A 22500-nucleotide genomic window follows, 5' to 3' on the forward strand; every position below is an offset into this window, starting at 1 on the left:
ACGACACCAATGAGCTGCTTTTTCTCTGGAAGTTGAGGCAGGTCTTCAATGATGATCTCAGCTATTTGGTTCAGAGTGAGGGCATCGAGAGCCTCCAGCTGGGTGAGACATGATTTAAAAAATAGGTATGATGGAAAGTAGGCTGAAGAATAAAGGTGTGTGAGAAGATAAAAGCAGCAAGAAGGTCACTGATCTTCTGGACTTACAGCATCAAACTTAGGGTTCAGCAGGTACATTTCCTGCACTGTGGCAAACGGAGAGAATCCACCCAGGTTCATCACAATCCACTCAGAACTGCTGTTCCCCATGCAGGCACCTGCAGGAGGCGACACTGAGTCACTTCAGAATGAATGCCACTTCTTTTCTGGATGTTTTCCATCATCTCATTGTAGAAGTATTTTAATCTGGGTTATGTTTCCCTTTTATTGTGGACTGAAAGCCTGGCTGTTGGATTCTCCCTGAAACCTTTTCTCATATGTTACGCCTCTTAACGACTCTGTCTTCCTTCTTTTTTACGCTTCACCTACATAAAATGTTGAGCAACATGGGGATGGAGCTTGTATGTGTTAGCTTTTAAGGATATTTAAGTCTCTGGAATAAGAATCACACTGAGCATGCTCAGACAACCGGCTCAAAATTAGATTTTATTTTTTTTGCATAAATGAAAACACAAAACTGTAAAAAAAGGAAACGAATTGCAGTTTGTGTTTGATTTTAGATCAGTTTAAAATCTTTTTTTGGGGGGATATACAACAGTTTAGCTTATTAAGTCAGATTCATATTGTTGTCATTTGGTGTGATGTAACATCAGATACTTGACATCAGAACAATAACATGGATTAAAAATAGCACGAAGGCAGATCCCACAATCGGTCCTGATTATGTTCAAGGCCCATTTTACTAAGCTCATCATTGTATTTGCTTGAGAGTGTCGGTAAACCTGTCAAAAACGAACAAACTACAAACATAGACACCTTGAACTACAGTTCCCATGAACCACAGCGCCCTCTGTCCCCATCCTATTGAACTCAGCTGTCACTCGTTTCCCTAGATTAGATTAGATTAGATTAGATTAGATTAGATTAGATTAGATTAGATTAGATTAGATTAGATTAGATAAAACTTTATTGATCTCTTTGGGAGGGTTCCCTCAGGGAAATTAAGATTCCAGCAGCATCATTACAGATACACAGAGAAAAGAAATAGAGAAAACTTCTAGATAAATTAAAATAAATTAAGTATTTACATATACAAATATAAAAGAATAAGATATGGGGAAGAGAGGAAGGTGGGAGGGGGGAGAAGTGGGGTTAGGGTAAGTGTGTGTGTGTGTGTGTGTGTGTGTGTGTGTAGGGAGGGAAGCAGGAAAGATATTGCACTTTATATTGCACATTGTCCGGTATTGCTTATTGTCAGGCTAGGCTACTGCTCCTTCCTGTCCTCTGTCCTCCTGTTCCCCCTCCTCCCCCCAGAGAGGAGTTGTACAGTCTGATGGCGTGAGGGACAAAGGAGTTTTTGAGTCTGTTCGTCCTGCACTTGGGAAGGAGCATTCTGTCACTGAACAGGCTCCTCTGGTTGCTGATGACGGTGTGCAGAGGGTGACTGGCATCGTCCATGGTGTTCAGTAGTTTGTCCATAGTCCTCTTCTCTGCCACCGTCACCAGAGAGTCCAGCTTCATGCCGACCACAGAGCCGGCCCGCCTGATCAGTTTGTCCAGCCTGGATGTGTCCTTCTTGGATGTGCTGCCCCCCCAGCACACCACGGTGTAAAACAGGACACTGGCGACCACAGACTGATAGAACACCCACAGGAGTTTCCTGCAGATGTTAAAGGACCGCAGTCTCCTAAGGAAGTATAGCCTGCTCTGTCGCTTCCTGCATAAGTGATTGGTGTTGCAAGTCCAGTCCAGCTTGCTGTCCAGCCACAGCCCAAGGTACTTGTAGGAATCCACAGCCTCCACCTCGACTCCCTCGATCAGAACTGATCGTGACCTTGGTCTGGACCTCCCAAAGTCAGTGACCAGCTCCTTGGTCTTCGAGGTGCTGAGCTGCAGATGGTTCCTGTTTCACCACACAGCAAAGTCCCTCACCAGGCTCCTATACTCCTCCTCACCTGTCCCTCTATTTAAGCTCCCCCCACACACCAGTGCGAAGTATCGTTCTGCTATCTCAGTTCATACTAAGCCTTATATCTTTCTGACTGCCTTTTGTATTTCTGATCCTTTGCTATTTCTTTCACATTTTCGCTCTTTGTCTTCCCTCTATTACTTTGTTCGCCGATCGCCCGACCCTCACTCATTTGCCAACTCCAATTCCAGTCTCTTGTCTTGGCTTTGTTGATAGTTTGTATCCTGCTCTCCTCTCCACATACATCTGTAAGTGCCTGCATTCTAACAGGATACTTCGTCTAACATGGATGTAGCAGAGGGCGTGAAACAGACTGCTCTGAACGTGCAGGGGTGTTTGCTAGGAGAACATCAACAGATGCTCACTGACCTCAACACTCAGATGACACAACTCACAACTGTGATGTCGCAGGTCCTCCTAGCACGCCCTGAGTCTCCTTCTAGTCCAGTGCTGCAGCTCTCCACACCAGAGAAGTTCGCCTGAGGCGCCATCACATGTAAAGGTTTTCTACTTCAATGTTCCATGTATTTTGCTACCATGCCAAATCTATCTGATGAGCATAAGATCACTAAGTTCCTATCCTTTCTCACTGGCAAAGCACTCCGATGGGCAACTGCCATTTGGGACAAGGGCAGTGAGCAGACTACATCATACAAGCAGTTCCTCGCCCTATTCAAGTGAATATTCAACCATGAACCAGAAGGGATTGAGGTCGGTGAAAGTCTACTTGCCAGCTCTCAAGGTTCTAGAAGTGTGGCTGAGTATGCCCTGGACTTCAGGACATTAGTGGCTGCCAGTGGATGGAACAATCCTGCCCTGAAAACAGTTTTTCGCTAAGGTCTACACCCTGAGATCATTAGTGAAGTGGCCTGCAGAGATGAGAACCTTACACTGGACTCCCTCATTAACTTAGCTATTCATCTCGACCATCTGTTAAAACACTGACCCTCTATCCAAGAAAGTGCCAGGTCTGTTCAGCCATCTGAAGACAGTTCACCCATGGAGGTGTCATGCACCTGGTTAATCTGCACAGAGTGTGTGAGACGACATGAGGAGGGTTTGTGCTTCTACTGTGGGAGCCCCGAGCATAACATCAGGCACCGTCCTATCCATCCACCCTGTGTGGCTCCAGCAGAGACCCCAGCAAGATCTACATGTCCGGTGAGAAAGTTAAACTCAAAATCATTTAAGGTTCCAGTTTTATTAAAGGTGGCATCCTCCACATACATCCTTTCTGCTTTTGTTGATTCACAGGCAGAGGGGAACTTTATCAGCAGTACCATCATTCAGAGGCTCAACCTGCCTACCACCCCTCTGCACAGTGGACTCTGTATTAGGACCATTGACGGAGGACCCATAGGAGACAGTCTTGTCACCACACATACCAACCCAGTTCAGATCCAAGAAGGAACATTGCACAAAGAACTCATTTTCCTGTACGTGACCACAACCATGGATCATGATTTCATTCTTGGTTATCCCTGGCTACAGCTTCATGACCCTTTGATCTCGTGGCAAAGTAATGAAATTCTTGAAGGGTCGCCTACGTGCTTTCAGAGTTGTCTCTCTCGTCCCCAGGCCAGTGTATCTTCCACCTCAGTGGAGAGTCATCAACCAGACTCCCTGGACAATGTTCCTGACTGTTATCGGGACCTTTTGGAGGTCTTTAGCAAGGGGACGGCCTGCAGGCTACCACCAAACTGGCCATATGACTGTGCGATCAACCTACTACCAGGTATGTCACTTCCATGTGGTCGTATTTATCCCCTATCCCAAAAGGAACAAGCGGCCATGGAGGAGTATGTTCAGGGGGCCCTCAAGCAAAGATATATCTGCCCTTCCAAGTTTTCCACATCTTCTGGTTTCTTTTTTGTGGAGAAACAAGGAGGTGGACTAAGACCTTGCATTGATTACAGAGGTCTAAACCAGGTCACTGTTAACTACTCTTATCCTCTTCCCCTTGTTCCAGCAGCCCTGGAACAACTCAGATCTGCTAGGATCTTTTCTAAACTTGACCTACGCAGCACATATAACCTGATCAGGATAAAAAAGGGTGATGAATGGAAGACAGCCTTCAGCACTACTGCCAGCCATTTGGAATACCGGGTAATGCCTTATGGCCTTTCTTTGGTGCCCAGCGTGTTCCAGTGCCTAATTAATGACGTGCTATGGGACATTGTTAGGACTAGGACTGTTTTGGCCTCTAGAGGCCGCTGTTATTTCCTTTTCATGTCGTGTTTATTTTGGCCTCTAGAGGCCGCCACTGTTCCTGTGTCTTGTGTTTGTGTTAATTGCCTAATTATCTTCACCTGTGTCCTTAATTAGTTTGTCTATTTATACCCCTGAGTTCAGTCCTCTTGTCACGGAGTCTTTGTGCTGTTATGTTTATCTCCAGTTTCCTTTGTACTGTGTTTTTTGATCTTCTTAGCTTTTGTATTTTTGCACTTTGCTTTTCTTTTGGATTATACTCTTTGGTTTTTTTTTTGTCTTTTGTTTTGCCCTGTATATAGTGTATATAGTTTAAATAAACCTTTTGATTCTTTTTCTACTTCCGCCTCACGCCTCTGCATTTGAGTCATCCCCCTGGTGGCCTAGTGGGGGTTTGCTGGATTATCACACCAACGAACCAGGTTCGAATCCCAGCAAAACCCTAACAGACATGCTGGGTAGATATGCCATCGCTTACATTGATGATATCCTGATATACTCCCCAGATGAAAAAAGTCACCAGGAACACATCAGAGCTGTTCTCAAACATTTACTGGAGAATCATCTCTACATTAAGGCAGAGAAATGTGAGTTCCATCAAAGCCAAATCTCCTTCCTTGGCTATATCATCACTGCAGAAGGGGTAAGCATGGACTCATCTAAAGTGTCTGCTGTCACTTCCTGGCCGACACCCAAATCCATAAGGGACCTTCAAAGTTTCTTGGGCTTTGTGAACTTCTATCGCTGGTTCATTCAAGGTTTCAGCACTATTGCAGCTCCCTTGACAGCACTGCTGAAGAAGGGACCCAAACATCTCCAGTGGAACCCAGAGGCAGAAGAAGCTTTCAGTCGGCTCAAGCTAGCCTTCACTTCGGCCCCTATACTACAGTATCCCAACCCAACTAAGCCTTTCATCGTAGAAGTGGATGTGTCTGATACAGGAGTGGGGGCAATCCTTTCTCAATATTTTGGGGAGAAACAGAAGCTACACCCAGTAGCTTTCTTTTTGAAGAAATTATCTTCAGCAGAAAGGAATTATGATGTGGGTAACAGAGAGCTGCTCACCATTAAACTGGCCCTCGAGGAGTGGCGACATTGGTTAGAGGGAGCTACTCACCCCTTCATAATCCTCACAGATCACAAAAACCTTAAACATCTCAGGAAAGCCAAAAGGTTAAATCCGCATCAGGCCAGGTGGGTACTATTTTTCACCTGATTCGACTTCACAATTTCATTCTGTCCAGGTTCCAAGAATACAAAAGCAGATGCCTTATCCAAGGCCTTCAGTCCACCTCACCAAGATTCAGTTTCCCATCCCATCCTCCCACCACAGTGTTTCGTATGATCTATCACCTGGGAGCTGGATAAGGAAATAAGGAAGTCACAACCACAAACCAGACCCATTCATCTCCCACCTGGTCTTCTCTATGTACCTAAGCATCTTCACAGCAGATTCATCACCTGGGCCCACACATCTCCTGCCACAGGGCACCCTGGCAGTCAATGCACTCACCAAATGCTAAAGAACAAGTACTGGTGAGAGAACATGCTCACGGAAATCAACCAGTTCTTCGCTTCATGTTCTGAATGTGCCCAAGCGAAGGTTCCTAGAACCTCCCCCACTGGCAAATTGTGCCCTCTACCTATTCCTCAGAGACCCTGGTCACACATAGCCATTGACTTTATCACAGATTTCCCTCCCTCTCAAGGCAACACCACAATAATGGTAACTATCGACCGATTTTCGAAAGCACTCAAACTCATCCCGTTACCTGGCATCCCCACAGCTTCTCAAACCACAGAGCTACTATTTCAACAAATCTTCAGGTACTATGGCATTCCCAGGGATATAGTCAGTCACTGGAGCTCTCAATTAATTTCATGTTTTTGGACAAGCTTCATGGAAAGGTTGGGGGTATCTGTGAGTCTCACATCGGCCTACCATCCCCAGTCTAACGGCCAAGTAGAGAGAGCCAACCAGGAAATCAGCTGTTTCCTGAGGATCTACTGCATGCATAACTAGGGGGACTGGGCACACTTCCTTCTGTGGACCGAGTAGGCACAGAGTTCGCTCAAACACTCTGCAACCCAGTTAACACCGTTTCAGTGCATACTTGGCTACCAACTGCCATTGTTTCCCTGGGACAACACACCTAGCCAAGTACAAGCTATAGATGACTGGTTTACACGTCATCAAGCAATCTGGGAGGCAGTCCATCAGCATCTAGAATCAATCAACGCCAAGTATAAAGAATATGTGGATAAACATAGAGGAGACACTCCAAACTTTTCCCCAGATGACAGAGTATGGGTGGCCACAAAGAACCTGACAGAACCCAAGACCTGTAGAAAACTCCAACCACGTTACACTGGGCCATTCAAGGTATTGTGCCGTATCAATGAGGTATCATACCATCTTGAACTTCCCCCTCACAGCTGAATATCCCCTACTTTCCATGTATCCCACCTGAAACCTGCCATCCCGGGTCCCCTTGTTGGCAACACACCAGTCCAGGAGCACCCTACACTCAATCTAGAGGGTGAGCCCATCTACCAGGTAAATAAGATCCTCGACTCAAGATGAAGAAGAGGCCAAGTCAAGTACCTGATAGATTGGGAAGGATATGGACCCAGGGAACAAAGTTGGGTCATGGCTAAGGAGATTCTCAACCTGCTTCTCAAACAAGAATTTCATGCCCAGTATCCTGACAAACCAGCACCAAGAGGTAGGGGTCATCCCAGAAAGAATGTAGCTCGTGGAGGTAGCTCCTCAGGGGGGTCTGTCAGTAAACCTGTTGAAAATGAACAAACTACAAACATGGACACCTTGAACTACAGTTCCCACAAACCACCACTCCCTCTGTCTCCATCCTATTGAACTCAGTTGTCAGTCGTTTCCCTAATCACCTGTCCCTCTATTTAAACTCCCCACACACCCACACCAGTGTGAAGTATCGTTCTGCTATCTCAGCCCATGTTTACATTAGACCGTATCAGCGGATCATCAGATTAACGTTTTTAAAACAATTAGTGCGCACACAGCAACGCCAATACATGATTCACATGCACACAGCAACACCAATACACGGATACGCTCGGCTCCGCAGGCATCCTGCGCTCCAAATCACTCCGCCCTGAACAGCGAGTGCACGCTGGAGGGTGCGCACTCCGGCCTTGCGCAGCTCACAGAGCGCGCGAGTGAAGTGAACAAGCTGTGATTCGGGACTGAGCCACTGTGTGTGTGATCCCAGCGCAGATCACTTACCACTTGCAAGTGGAAGGATGGCAAGCCTAAAGACAATCATAACTACACAATGGGCAGTATTTGCATCAGTATTTGCAGTATTTTCATACTTTTATACTCTTTAATGAAAGGTGATATAAGGCGGAAGTCCGCGCCGTTTTTCAGCAGTCGCATCACATGACCAACGCCAGCGAATAAGGAAGGTGGATGTCACAGTGACGTTGTCCAATGACGACGCCAGCTAGAGCTCAGCACAGCGTATCCGCGTATTCTCAATGTTTACACAGCACCGGACCAGACACGATCTGGATCGAATACGTGGACGCTGGCGGATTCCCGTTTCCCAGCGTTTCCAGGCGGTTTAATGTAAACGGACAGTGCATCCGCGAAGAAAACGAGACAGATACGGTCTAATGTAAACGTAGCCTCAGTTCATACCAAGCCTTGTAGCTTTCTGACTGCCTCTCGTATTTCTGATCCTTTGCTATTTCTCTCCCGTTTTTGCTCTTTGTCTTCCCTCTATTACGTTGTTCACCGATCGCCCGACCCTCGCTCATTTACTGACTCCGATTCCAGTCTCTTGTCTTGGCTTTGTTGATAGTTTGTATCCTGCTCTCCTCTCCACATACATTTGTAAGTGCCTGCATTCTAACAGAGAGTGAATGATCACGCTATCATTTTAACAATACTTCTGTTTTAGTTCTTCTTCCACTTCTCACACTAACAGTGTTGTCTGACTTCATCCCAGCCATTTCCTCTAACTCTATCTCAAACACTGTAACACAGAAGACAGTTAGCGTTGAAACATCTTACTGATGCCAAGCCTGACTTTAAACTATATGGTGTGGAATCAGATCTGCAGATGATAGACAAGATGACCATTAATACCTGTGGAGTTCTGTTTCAACAGGAACGGGATGATGAAATTCTTATAAACCATTTGAGTTCCATTCTCTGCCATCTTGTTGTTGCTCATCTCCCACACGCTGAAGGAAGAATTCAAATCAATTAGCCAGGGACCCAATTAGCAGCCAGTAATAAGGCTTATAGACAGAAGGTTGACCTACAGTTTCTGGAAAGTTTGGCAGGGAAATGGTTTGGCACTTAGGCAGAGCAGATACTCAGGTGTCAGTCTGGGTAAGAGAGGTTTGAGTTTGATATGAAACCACAGGGTGATAAATGCCTCATCCATCAGGTCAGCGTGTGCCGGGTCGTGGATTCGTTTCACAATGCCTCTAAAAGGGGAATCTTCTGAACTAAAATTCTGGGAGAAAGCAGGATATAAACCGTACATTTAATTAGTTATTAGAGTATCAGTAGTGTTACTGAGGTGTGTTAGTAGTGTTACAGCACCATGTCAGTCATGTAACTCAGGTGTGTCAATAGTGTTACTGTAGGGCTACAGTTTGTTTGCAGTCAGTAGTGTTACAGCAGCATGACAGGAATGTGACTGTGGACTATCTCTAGTATTACAGAGGTGTTTCAGTAGTGTCAACCCTAGTGATGGGTCAGTAGCATGACAGTAGTATATCAGCAGGGTTACAGTGGTGTGTCAAGTCATGTTCTCGTGAGCGCACCGTGTTGGCGAGTTGGTTCAGGAGTGCATTGAGGTTACAGGACAGGTGCAGTGCGAGACTGGTCAGTGTTTCCTCTGTGAGCGTCAGGTTAGTGCTCGCTGCACACTGCAGGATTTTTGCCACATGCTCCATCACATTAGTCCCCTGGAACAACACGGCAACATGCCACTTAGTTAACACATAAATAACACCCCCTTCATATATCGTGCACAATTACCACAACATTGAAACTCATTACATTCCAGACAAATTATCTTTTAATTATAATATTTAAAGTAACTAAAAAATGATGTTGTTTCTTACAGCACACGTGCCATCCAGAGTGACGCTGCAAGTGTCCTGAGTTTCGTTCACTGAATTCTCCATATAACTAAAAAACCAAAAGTCAGTTGATTTCTGAACGATTCGTATTTCCTCTTGTTCCTCCTTCAAGCATGTTGCTGTCACGTTTTGTCAGATCCAATTCTATTACATTGTTATTATACCGTATAACCCCATGGAAAATACTAATTTCTGATTGGTTAGGAGGGTTTTGTTATTTTCTTATGGACCAACAAGATCATTATTTCCTCATGTCATTGGTTCTTTTCACTTTCACAGGTTAATATTTTAATACTCACAACACATTATGAAAGACAGCAGTGAGGTCATCTGGTATATCACTGGACAGATATCTGTTCAGTATTGGAACAACGACGTGTGTAAACCAGGAGTTAACATCTGTCAGATCAAACATGGTCTCATTCATCTGCTGATTATTGCTGATGTTTTTGTACGGCGCTGCGAGCTCGGCCAGGGTCCAGTTTAGCATCGCCTGTATCAGCGTCGCACTTTTCATGCTGCTGAGGTCCGGCTGTAGAGAAATATTAAATGAGGCAGTTCATCTCTGGTGCTTCCAACACATAGAATCTCAGGAAAGATAAAATTCTGTAATGTTCTGTTCTGTTTAATGTCTTGCTTCAAGATAACGATACTTAAAGTTTATTCACCAGCATGTGATTTTTCTTCTATGTTTGTTCTTCTGAATTTTTGAACTGTACATAAAGTATTTTGTTGCATTTTGGCATCACACTGGCATTTCCTCTTTAATCTTCTACAACTATTTCACCCAAATTTTAAAAAGAAAGCACACGTGTAAAGCAGCTGCTTTGGATGAAAATGGTATAAAATGTCTCAGTGTAAAGGTTTATTTACCTGATGTGTGAGGGACACAAATTCTCTGACAAAACTCCCAACAGGTCTAAACGCAGTCATGAAGCCATTCACCGCCTGAGGAAGCACAGTCACACCAACCCGTTACGTTATTGTGTTAAGTCACAGAATCAACTGTTAATACCCATCATCATAAAAAAGTTGCGAAAAAGCCACAAAAGCAACATGAACTTCACCAAACCTCGTATGTTTGTTGTCTGATGAAACCAAAACCTACCTTCTTGGCCACAGTAGTGGAGGTAGAACCTGATACTGACTTTAAAATGGTCAAACAAATATCTCATTTCATCTCATCTCATTATCTGTAGCCGCTTTATCCTGTTCTACAGGGTCGCAGGCGAGCTGGATCCTATCCCAGCTGACTACGGGTGAAAGGCGGGGTTCACCCTGGACAAGTCGCCAGGTCATCACAGGGCTGACACATAGACACAGACAACCATTCACACTCACATTCACACCTACGCTCAATTTAGAGTCACCAGTTAACCTAACCTGCATGTCTTTGGACTGTGGGGGAAACCGGAGCACCCAAATCCATGATGAAATGACTTAACTTAGATATATAGCTGTCGTACCATTAAACATTTTCCCATCAGAATTTCGTGATTCCAGGCTGCAACATGGAATAAATATTAGCACTACATTTCAGTGTTTTCTTGTTTTTACCATTATAGATCCAAATATCATAAAAGTTTATTAAGTAAATTAAAACCACAATCTGGTCCTGAAAGATCTCTCAACATCAACTTCAAACCCCCAGACTCCCATAGTGCACTTTAAAATTCCATTAGGGAGCCATCAAATGTGTCCAGAATCAGTCACAACACACCTGTTGCAATTCATACCATTTACACTGCATTACATTACAACCAGCAGGACACAATGATTATTGCTCCAGTCGTACAATCACAAGTTTTGAGCCTGATGTTCATGTAAACGAGTAGAACCGAGTCCCAGCCTCACCTGTGTGAGTGGATCTTGTGGAGAGGATGAGTGCATAACAGGAACTCCTGCATCCCACATGGTACCATTGGGGATGTTCTCATATCCTCTAGAGGGTTCTAGTGAGCTCATCAAGCTGTCCAGAACCACACTGAGGGACTCGTTGTTCAGACCGGCTCTCTCAGGATGCAGCATGAGCTCTGCTTTCTGCTCCGGACTCAACAAGTGCAGTACATCCATCTGTATGTAGACAGCAGGAGAATACCATCTGAGGAGCACTTTGAGCTTGATAATGGGAATGACAGGAATATTTAAAAACATGAAGAACACATTTTGGAGATCCAGTCCTCTGGAAGGACAGATATCAAGCACAGCTAAAGAGTGTTGAGTTTTGGTGTTGTGTGTAGGATGTGCTGAAATGTTTCGTCATTCAGGAGGGAGATCAGAAAACTTAACTTGCTATTGTTGGAAAGGGCAATAAAACTGGACTAAACATCCTGTAGTGTATGCCTTTTGAAGATTGGTAGATATCATGGAGATTAGCAGCTTTGCAGTGTTTACTTAACTCCCTGACCTACTGTACGTCTCGTACAAGCCAGAATGTGCTTAGAATAGAAATCCAGATTAACTTGAGCATTGAGTACCCCATTGAAGAGTGCATTGATCGAGATGAAGTCTCTGAGTTGGGCCAGAACTGAGAAGGAGCCAAAATTCTTTGTGATCCAGTCCTCAGTGGTGTCACCAGGGAGCATACAACCTAACACACACAAACACAATGTAGTCTATAAATATTAACACAATACACATCCCACCTTCAGCCAAAAGTGCTACTGGAGAATCGAGAAGCCGCACCCCCCATTAAAGACTCTTAGGTAGGATCTCAAGATGGTGGGTGGACAGGGAGGTGCAGAAACTTCAACACAGTTGGAGCAAGATGAAAACAAGCATTCATAGGAACTTAACTAAAAAGAAGGTGGAGATTCAAGCATGGTCTTTTCTTGTAAACTTGACTTATTTCTTAATTCCAAGTAGAATATAATGCAGTAATACCAGAGGGACAAATGAATTCCATTACCTCATCCACTGGATAAGGTCATGGTCCAACCTCATCCTTGGAAGCTCTAGAGTTAATTTCTCATTCAAACATCGAAGCTGTGCAATCGTTACTGAAGGCTCTCCTGCTGTGTTTACCTGCTGGTGTGTTTCTGGACAGGAAAGGCTGCATGAAGTACGAGTAGATCCACTGCTGCTTCTCAGAATCCAGACTAGAGAACTGCTGACTCAGCTCCTGCACCCTACAGCGCACACACACAAGCATTACTATCATCATAATGGGTGACCAGCAGACAATTTGGTGTGTGTGTGTGTGTGTGTGTGTGTGTGTGTGTGTGTGTGTGTGTGTACATACACAGTCTGATAAGTCTGGCAGCTGAAATTGTTGTAGCCGAGGCAGGTGAAGAAGTTCTGAGAGATGGATGAGAGCAGTGGCGTCACCCTGATCTGCATCCACACCCTGATGATGTCATCATCCTGCAGCAAAGCTGTGGAGTTGATGCTCCATCCTGCAGACACGTTCAGCAACGGGACGCCACTCAGTCCTGAGTTCTGACAGGGACAGAGGGATATTTAGGACTGGAAGAGTGGGAGTATCACCAATCCTTTAATTTTCCCGACTCTCTCACCATAAACACAGAGACATCGAGCAGAGCATCAATCAGACCCTTCAGGTTGAGGATCTGCTGCTCTCCTGCCCAAGGGTCTGATGGGACACCCACACACATCAGGAAGTCTGACGTGGAGTCATTGGTCTGAAAACACACACACACACCAAACAAGACAACAAGCATCCGAGTGTTAGTTAGATGTGAAACATGGAAGAAAGACACACTTCCATATTTCAGAGTTCCTTGCTCCCTATCCATGATTATATTCAATATTCCCAAGCTCTTTTCTTTATCCCTTGTCCACCGATTCCTTTCTCCGTATCCTATATACCCTCATTATTTTAACTTGCCCCATCCCCTATTCCACATGACACAATTCCTAACACTTTTCCCATCCCTGATTCCATATCCCATATCCATACCTACCTTTCCTTGTCCCCTATACCATATCTCAACCTTACTTCTTTCCCCTTCATTTATATTTCATTCATTCATTCATTCACTCCTCTTCTGTGAGAGTGTTATCCTGGTCAGGATTGCGGTGGATCTGGAATCTGTCCCAGGAACATTGACAGTGAGGCAGGAATATCCCCCGAATGGAACGCCATCTAAATTATGGCTTTGTGTTTACAGTAAAAACGTGACATGACTTCCCTCAGACGCCTCAGTGTTTAAACACCAACACTCTCACAGTCAGGGCCATGAGGATTACAGTCAGAACCGGTCCAGATTCTTGGAAATGGATATTTATTTATGTGAACCTGTCAGTGGACAAAAGGTGTGTGTGTGTGTGTGTGTGTGTGTGTGTGTGTGTGTGTGTGTGTGTGTGTGTGTGTGTGAGACTTACAGCAGGACAGGCCTGTTGATTAAGTTGTGTATGGCTTTTTCTGCAGATTCCACCATGGACAGTTCAGCACATCAGTGAAAGACAGAAAGGAGAGAGAGAGAGAGAGAGAGAGAGAGAATAGAGAGAGAGATCAGACACTAAGGCTCACACAGATTGCTCATCATTACGCCTCATTGCTGTTATTCAGGTTACAGTAAGTTTCACGGTTTTCTCTGATTATCGTGGGTGAGATGGTTTGAATTCATCTTTTTTCTCTCTGTTTATCATGATGGATGGATTTTCTGTTCAGAAACAAGTGATGAAACTGTACTCACTCCTTCAGTGCTGTACATAACGCTCCTACAACAAACACATGGATGAAAGAGAGAAAAACAGACATTAGTGCTGCATCACAAACAGGAAGTTCATCTCGACTCACTGCTTCATGAATCAGGTGATGAACTCCGTGTGCTGCTCCACCTGCTCACAGTTACACGTGTTATAACCTCCTCTTGCTTTCACCACACTGTCATTAGTTATCTGGTGTGTTTCACCTGCTGCTCCAAATCAGCTCAATGTTCTAAACTAAAGCACTGAGCTGTTGGTCATTTTACAGAGCAGCAACGTGTCCCGAACACACACAGATTTAACTCTGACCGTCGTTATTCTGGAGCGTGGATGTCTCAGCGCTGTCTTCCACCTGGACCTGAAGCACAACAGTGTGCCGGTGTTGTTGGACGTGACTCGTTGTTTGTATCTGTAGAGTAAAGCTGCCGTTGGCGCCTGGTCATTGCCTTTATACAACCCCGATTCCAAAAAAGTTGGGACAAAGTACAAATTGTAAATAAAAACGGAATGCAATAATTTACAAATCTCAAAAACGGATATTGTATTCACAATAGAACATAGACAACATATCAAATGTCGAAAGTGAGACATTTTGAAATTTCATGCCAAATATTGGCTCATTTGAAATTTTATGACAGCAACACATCTCAAAAAAGTTGGGACAGGGGCAATAAGAGGCTGGAAAAGTTAAAGGTACAAAAAAGGAACAGCTGGAGGACCAAATTGCAACTCATTAGGTCAATTGGCAATAGGTCATTAACATGACTGGGTATAAAAAGAGCATCTTGGAGTGGCAGCGGCTGTCAGAAGTAAAGATGGGAAGAGGATCACCAATCCCCCTAATTCTGCACCGACAAATAGTGGAGCAATATCAGAAAGGAGTTCGACAGTGTAAAATTGCAAAGAGTTTGAACATATCATCATCTACAGTGCATAATATCATCAAAAGATTCAGAGAATCTGGAAGAATCTCTGTGCGTAAGGGTCAAGGCCGGAAAACCATACTGGGTGCCCGTGATCTTCGGGCCCTTAGACGGCACTGCATCACATACAGGCATGCTTCTGTATTGGAAATCACAAAATGGGCTCAGGAATATTTCCAGAGAACATTATCTGTGAACACAATTCACCGTGCCATCCGCCGTTGCCAACTAAAACTCTATAGTTCAAAGAAGAAGCCGTATCTAAACATGATCCAGAAGCGCAGACGTCTTCTCTGGGCCAAGGCTCATTTAAAATGGACTGTGGCAAAGTGGAAAACTGTTCTGTGGTCAGATGAATCAAAATTTGAAGTTCTTTATGGAAATCAGGGACGCCGTGTCATTCGGACTAAAGAGGAGAAGGACGACCCGAGTTGTTATCAGCGCTCAGTTCAGAAGCCTGCATCTCTGATGGTATGGGGTTGCATTAGTGCGTGTGGCATGGGCAGCTTACACATCTGGAAAGACACCGTCAATGCTGAAAGGTATATCCAGGTTCTAGAGCAACATATGCTCCCATCCAGACGACGTCTCTTTCAGGGAAGACCTTGCATTTTCCAGCATGACAATGCCAAACCACATACTGCATCAATTACAGCATCATGGCTGCGTAGAAGAAGGGTCCGGGTACTGAACTGGCCAGCCTGCAGTCCAGATCTTTCACCCATAGAAAACATTTGGCGCATCATAAAACGGAAGATACGACAAAAAAGACCTAAGACAGTTGAGCAACTAGAATCCTACATTAGACAAGAATGGGTTAACATTCCTCTCCCTAAACTTGAGCAACGTGTCTCCTCAGTCCCCAGACGTTTACAGACTGTTGTAAAGAGAAAAGGGGATGTCTCACAGTGGGAAACATGGCCTTGTCCCAACTTTTTTGAGATGTGTTGTTGTCATGAAATTTAAAATCACCTAATTTTTCTCTTTAAATGATACATTTTCTCAGTTTAAACATTTGATATGTCATCTATGTTCTATTCTGAATAAAATATGGAATTTTGAAACTTCCACATCATTGCATTCCGTTTTTATTTACAATTTGTACTTTGTCCCAACTTTTTTGGAATCGGGGTTGTATTGTGAAGTTTCTCCTCGAAGCGATAGATTCTAACATTCTAAGATTTTCTGTTCAGACTGTTAAAATCTTAGACATTATTTCAGTAGTTTTTAGGTGCTTTTGGTTTTCATTAAAGCTGTTTAATCATTTAGTATTAAATTATTTTTGTCTGCCTTCACCCTGAATCAATTCTTCACCCTTCAGTGGCGTTCTACTGATTTTACCTTCACAATGAAACCCGCGTTAACGACAGAATGTAAGAAAGAGGAAGAAAAAAATTCTAAAATTCATATTTCTCATGCAGGCAGGAAGGAACAAACCCCTAAAGGTGAAATCTGTCCTACACCTGTCTGTCTGTCTTTTTTCTAGCTTTATTTCTTTCTCATTCTCATTATCTGTAGCCGCTTTATCCTGTTCTACAGGGTCGCAGGCGAGCTGGATCCTATCCCAGCTGACTACGGGTGAAAGGCGGGGTTCACCCTGGACAAGTCGCCAGGTCATCACAGGGCTGACACATAGACACAGACAACCATTCACACTCACATTCACACCTACGCTCAATTTAGAGTCACCAGTTAACCTAACCTGCATCACGGGCGCAGATAGAGGGGGATTCATCCCACCCAGATTTAAATTCACTTTGTTTGGTCCCCCCTACTTATAGGGAGGAAAAAATGTCTATGCTGTCTTTCTTTGCATAAGGCAAACCTCACGGAAGACTAATTACCATTCGGTTTATTGAGGTGCACAGCAGTACAGACATAGTTGCAACAACTCACATAAAACAAAACAAAGACTGATATTCGGTTGGTTGAACTGCGCAGACTGCACAGGTTGCGAACTCGAGCTTGGTTGCTATGGTTACCCACAACAAGTTTGACAGGCATATCGGGGACAGCTCCTAGTTCAGGACCCCAACACGGCATGATGAAGGGTGCCAAACCGAAAAGGCAGAAAACGATTGCATCATTTTTTCAAAAAGCAACGACTGTAAGTAAACTGTGCCTTACTTTATCATATCACCTTGCAATTTTTTGATAGTCTGTTCAAAGTAATGTTGTAGTGAAAGTAAAATCGTACGGAGTAGAGATGCCTTTCTGGTAGCCTCCTTCTTTCGGTGGTAGCCTGTAGATACAGTGCTCAGAAGGCAGTTTTAATGTTTAACCTGGCGTTCCCTGCCATAATTTCAGCGAGCATATTGTTTCATGGGCGGCACGGTGGTGTAGTGGTTAGCACTGTCGCCTCACAGCAAGAAGGTCCGGGTTCGAGCCCCGTGGCCGGCGAGGGCCTTTCTGTGTGGAGTTTGCATGTTCTCCCCGTGTCCGCGTGGGTTTCCTCCGGGTGCTCCGGTTTCCCCCACAGTCCAAAGACATGCAGGTTAGGTTAACTGGTGACTCTAAATTGAGCGTAGGTGTGAATGTGAGTGTGAATGGTTGTCTGTGTCTATGTGTCAGCCCTGTGATGACCTGGCGACTTGTCCAGGGTGAACCCCGCCTTTCGCCCGTAGTCAGCTGGGATAGGATCCAGCTCGCCTGCGACCCTGTAGAACAGGATAAAGCGGCTACAGATAATGAGATGAGATGAGATATTGTTTCATCAGGAAACTTTGCAAAGACTTGTTGACTGACTGCCGCTCACGCAACACACAGGCATAGTTAGAAAGTCAACACATGTTGGGGGTGGGGTTGGTTTGCTGGCAGCTTTGTCCCCCCCAGTTCAAAAAACTTATCTGCACCCCTGACCTGCATGTCTTTGGACTGTGGGGGAAACCGGAGCACCCGGAGGAAACCCACACGGACACGGGGAGAACATGCAAACTCCACACAGAAAGGCCCTCACTGGCCACGGGGCTTGAACCCGGACCTTCTTGCTGTGAGGCAACAGCGCTAACCACTACACCACCGTGCCGCCCACTTTATTTCTTTATTTATGCAAATGTATATGTCATATAATTAATATCATAGATCAGTATCCATAAATAAAGAAATAATATTAAATAGTGTGTGTCTTGTTTGAGAAGAAGGAACATTGTGTGAGAGGGTTTAAGGATGTAAACATACTGAAGCTCAGCACTCCTGAGAACAGGAGCAGGAAGATGTGATGCTCCTTCATGGTGAGAAGAAGATCATGAAGAACTGTAAAAGAAATACAGAGTCGGGAGAATTATCAACAAACATCAGAAGGTGTGGATTTACAGCCAACAACTCAACCGCAGTATCAGAGGTGAGGTTTCAGGTTCAGGGCAGGTGGAGATGCGGTTTAGTGATGGAGCCCGGTGGAGATTGCTTAACTCACAGGCTCTTCAGAAAATCGCTGATCTTTGTGAGATTGCTGATGAGAGTTCATAGCCGTGTTTCTGTTAATCTGCTTAATGCATAATTTCAAATCGCAAACTAAAAAAATGAGGAATGGACAGATGTGAATTTAAAAAAAGAATCCTCACATATCACAAAAAAATCATATATGCCCTCATGAGGTTTTTTTCCCCCAGATCATTTGTCAAAATAATATTTCATAAAATTGAAATGGAAATACATTTTTCTCATTCGGTTAAACACTGCTGCAGCTCCTGCGGTGGATTCAGTGGAAATCTCGTGTGAAATCTCAGGTTCTCAGAGAGCTGAGTGATGCTCTCAGGAGGAGAATCTCAGCTCTAATCATCTAACATCACTCAGAACACAGAACAATCACAGCTGAAATCCAGTGAAGGAGAGATATTACAATCCGACGCTGAACGTTAAAATCGTGGCTGTCTGCTCGATCCTGTGATGCTGATAAACGTTGAATTCATCCTGACCAATCAGAACGCGTCTTTGTGTTTGTACTGGTGTTGCTTTTCTCTGCTGTCGTCTCTGACCTCATCACAACAGAACAAACCACTTCAGAACAAAATTAAACGGTGTGCGTTCTTGATTGAGACCATTTTAAATGTAAAAGGTTCAGATGTTTAAATGTTTGAAAAGTGAATTAACGTTAATTTCTGTTACACTTCTGTTCTTCGTTAAAGTCTGAAAGGAAAAAGACTGAAAGACGTTCAGTGTGTGCTGTGAACATAAAGGGAGCTTTTTTCCAGTCTGGAATGTCAACAAATGTTTTCTGTATAATGTGATGTATATTATTATGACAATAGTGTGACAGAATTTTAGGATTGAATGATCCGGACCTACAGGATGTAGTGTAACTTATTTTTCCTTCTCAGGGTGGACGACAGTTTTGACTCCAGAGACATGGACAATGACTTTCCTCTGTTTCTACAAACGTATCAGTTATAATCATGCGTTAAAATGGGAACATCATCATCATCATCATCATCATCATCAACATCAGGTTCCATCTGTAATGTATTATAATATAATGATGATAATATTCAGTAGTTCCACTGTGAACACTGTAATTTATACAACCCCAATTCCAAAAAAGTTGGGTCGCTAAATAAAAAACAGAATACCATGATTTACAAATCATGGAAACTCTATATTTCATTGAAAATAGTACAAAGACAACATATCAAATGTTGAAACTGAGACATTTTATTGTTTTTTGAAAAATATTTGTTCATTTTAAATTTGATGTCGGCAACACGTTTCAGAAAAATAGATACAGGGGCAACAAAAGACTGAAAAAGCTGTGTAATGCTAAAAAAAATCCTAATTAGGTTAATTGTCAGCAGGTCAGTAAGATGACTGGGAATAAAAAGACCATCCCAGAGAGGCGGAGTCTCTCAGAAGTAAAGATGGGGCGGGGTTCACCGCTCTGTGAAAGACTGCGTGGGCAAACAGTGCAACAATTTAAGAATAACAAAGCATTCTCAATGTAAAACTGCACAGAATTTGTGGATCACATCATCTCTGGTCCATAATATCATTAAAAGATTCAGAGAATGTGGAGAAATCTCTGTCTGCAAGAGACAAGGCTGAAAACTGACATTGGATGCCTGTGATCTTCAGGCCCTCAGGAGACACTGCATTAAAAGCAGACACGTGTCTGTAGTGGAAATCACTGTATGGGCTCAGGAACACTTCAGAAAACCATCGTCTATGAAAACACTTCATTACTGCATCCACAAACACAAGTTAAAACCAGATATAAACAATATCCAGAAACCCCGCCCCCTTCTCTGGGCCCGAGCTCTTTTACGATGGACTGATGCGAAGTGGAAAACCGTCCTGAGGTCTGACGAATCAAAAGTAGAAATTCTTTTTAGAAATCATGGACCCCACGTCCTCCAGGCTAAAGAGGAGAGGGACCATCCGGCTTGTTATCAGTGCACAGCTCAAAAGCAGTATCTGTGATGGTATGAGGGGGCGTTAGTGCACATGACATGAGGAGCTTGTACATCTGGGAAGGCCTCGTTAATGCTGAATGATATAAACACGTTTCAGAGCAATATGCTGCCATCCAGACAAAATCTTTTTCAGGGAAGGTCTTCCTTCTTTCAGCAAGACAACGCCAAACCGCTTTCTGCACATATTACAACTGCATGGCTCTGTAGTAAAAGAGTCCGGATGCTAAACTGGCCTGCTGCAGTCCAGACCTGTCTCCCATTTCAAACATTTGGTGCATTATGAAGCGCAAAATATGACAAAGGAGACCCCGAACTGCTGAGCAACTGAAATTGTATATCAGACAAGAATGGGACAACATTTCTCTTTCAGATCTACAGCAACTGGTCTCCTCAGTTCCCAAACGTTTACAGAGTGCTGTTAAAAGTAGAGGTGAGTGGTAAACACGTCCCTGTTCCAACTTTTTTGGAACATGTTGTTGACGTCAAATTCAAACTGAGCAGATATTTTTCAAAAAAATATAGCAGTGGAGTGAGGTAGATCAGTGTTGAGGATAAACAGGACACAATACAAAGATTCTTAATAAAACATCGCTTCACATAAGGACATATTTTTCTTTCATCATCCCTTTAAAAGCTGCAATAAACAATTAACTTTCAATAACTTTTAGCACTTTCAATGATGAAAACAGCATTATTAATGAAACCAATCTCAAAGTTGTTGGGTCAGATTTCAGACTCATATTTGATCAGAGATTAACGCCATGACCTCTCACACACACACACACACACACACACACACACACACACACACACACACACACACACAAGTATGTACTGACTCACTCAACCAAAAAACACACGAAACCACTGATGCTACACAATGTTCTGTTCATAAAATACTGACGTTCTCACAGAGAAAGAATCTCTAAAAGCAGTAAACTGTAGAGATGAAAGGGAAGAAAAACCTCAAACATAGTTTTATCCTTAAAGGGGTACCAAATATAATATATACAGTTGCTGATGTGACAAAGTAACGTATTCTTAAGTATTCTATCAAATTTATGTACTAGAAAACAACGAAATATCTTGGTAATTGTAAATATAATACTTTATACGCTAAACCGCACAAGAGTCGCCATTTTTAAAAGACCGTGACGTCAGCGCTACCCACTGCACTAGCGGAACTCTCCGAAATAGAGGAGAGAAGCGTGTAATCATGGCGTCGGGCGCATCAAGTGAAAGCGACAGCTCTGTCGAATCATACGAAGAGATCCCGCAAGACACACTGCAAGCAGGCTATGGCTTAGAAGGGTACCAGTTTGAACCTAGGAGAGGTACTCTCGACTCCGGTGATGAAATAAGAGAAGAAAGCTCGGATGACGGCGAGGATGAGACTGATGCTGACCATGGGCATGGCGAGCGTGGGGCAGAGCGTCTGCATGCAGGTGACACGGCGTGGTGCTCGTGCGGAAAATGTAACGTGGAGTTGCTCACGAGTCCAACAGAATTTATTTGCTGCAGTGAGATAGGCGCCACCCGTGGACTTGCGAAATCGTCGCAAGAGGCAGAAGCAGGTATTTCACACGTGCTATTCCCAACCTCAATGAGCCAACACAACTGGGCACATACATACGTCATGAGTGTTACGCAGAGAAAATGAACGTGCATTCTGATTGGATAAAATTAATATCATGGCGGGCTGTTCAAACTGCGGAAATAGTTTGCTCAAGCTACTTTCAAAACACTATAACTTTCCAACCTTAGAACAAAAAACTTTTGTAAGTCTTGAATAAGGTTCGTTAATGTGTGTTTTATTGTTATATTCACTCTATATATTGCCCTCTGTTCCCCTTTAATTATATATATATATCCTGAAAGGTGAAATCAGCATCACTGAGACTCAGAAACATGTTTGGACAGATGAGAGGTTTTTTCCCCCAAGACACTCTTATAAAGATTTGTACACAGTGGAGTTCAAACACATTATATTTAAACACTACATAACATTAACTTAATGCAGATTTATA

General features: G+C 43.7%; 1 protein-coding gene across 1 annotated transcript in view; it reads right to left on the reverse strand.

Moving 5' to 3' along the window:
• Window positions 1-22500, reverse strand: part of mslnb (mesothelin b) — a 46757-nt gene that overhangs the window by 21775 nt on the left and 2482 nt on the right. The window contains exons 2-17 of the mRNA XM_060899355.1: window positions 18249-18323; window positions 14136-14160; window positions 13822-13861; window positions 12993-13118; window positions 12719-12915; window positions 12502-12605; window positions 11955-12067; window positions 11332-11550; window positions 10351-10425; window positions 9777-10009; window positions 9460-9526; window positions 9157-9300; window positions 8647-8843; window positions 8468-8565; window positions 207-316; window positions 1-98 (exon numbers count right to left, since the gene is read on the reverse strand). The exon at window positions 1-98 is cut by the window's left edge and continues 79 nt beyond it. Of these exons, the coding sequence (XP_060755338.1) occupies window positions 1-98; window positions 207-316; window positions 8468-8565; window positions 8647-8843; window positions 9157-9300; window positions 9460-9526; window positions 9777-10009; window positions 10351-10425; window positions 11332-11550; window positions 11955-12067; window positions 12502-12605; window positions 12719-12915; window positions 12993-13118; window positions 13822-13861; window positions 14136-14160; window positions 18249-18300 (1898 nt within the window). The 5' untranslated portion in view covers window positions 18301-18323. The remainder of the gene's footprint in view (window positions 99-206; window positions 317-8467; window positions 8566-8646; window positions 8844-9156; window positions 9301-9459; window positions 9527-9776; window positions 10010-10350; window positions 10426-11331; window positions 11551-11954; window positions 12068-12501; window positions 12606-12718; window positions 12916-12992; window positions 13119-13821; window positions 13862-14135; window positions 14161-18248; window positions 18324-22500) is intronic.

Source organism: Neoarius graeffei, chromosome 18 (assembly GCF_027579695.1).
Source record: "Neoarius graeffei isolate fNeoGra1 chromosome 18, fNeoGra1.pri, whole genome shotgun sequence".
NCBI classification, from domain to species: Eukaryota; Metazoa; Chordata; class Actinopteri; order Siluriformes; family Ariidae; genus Neoarius; species Neoarius graeffei.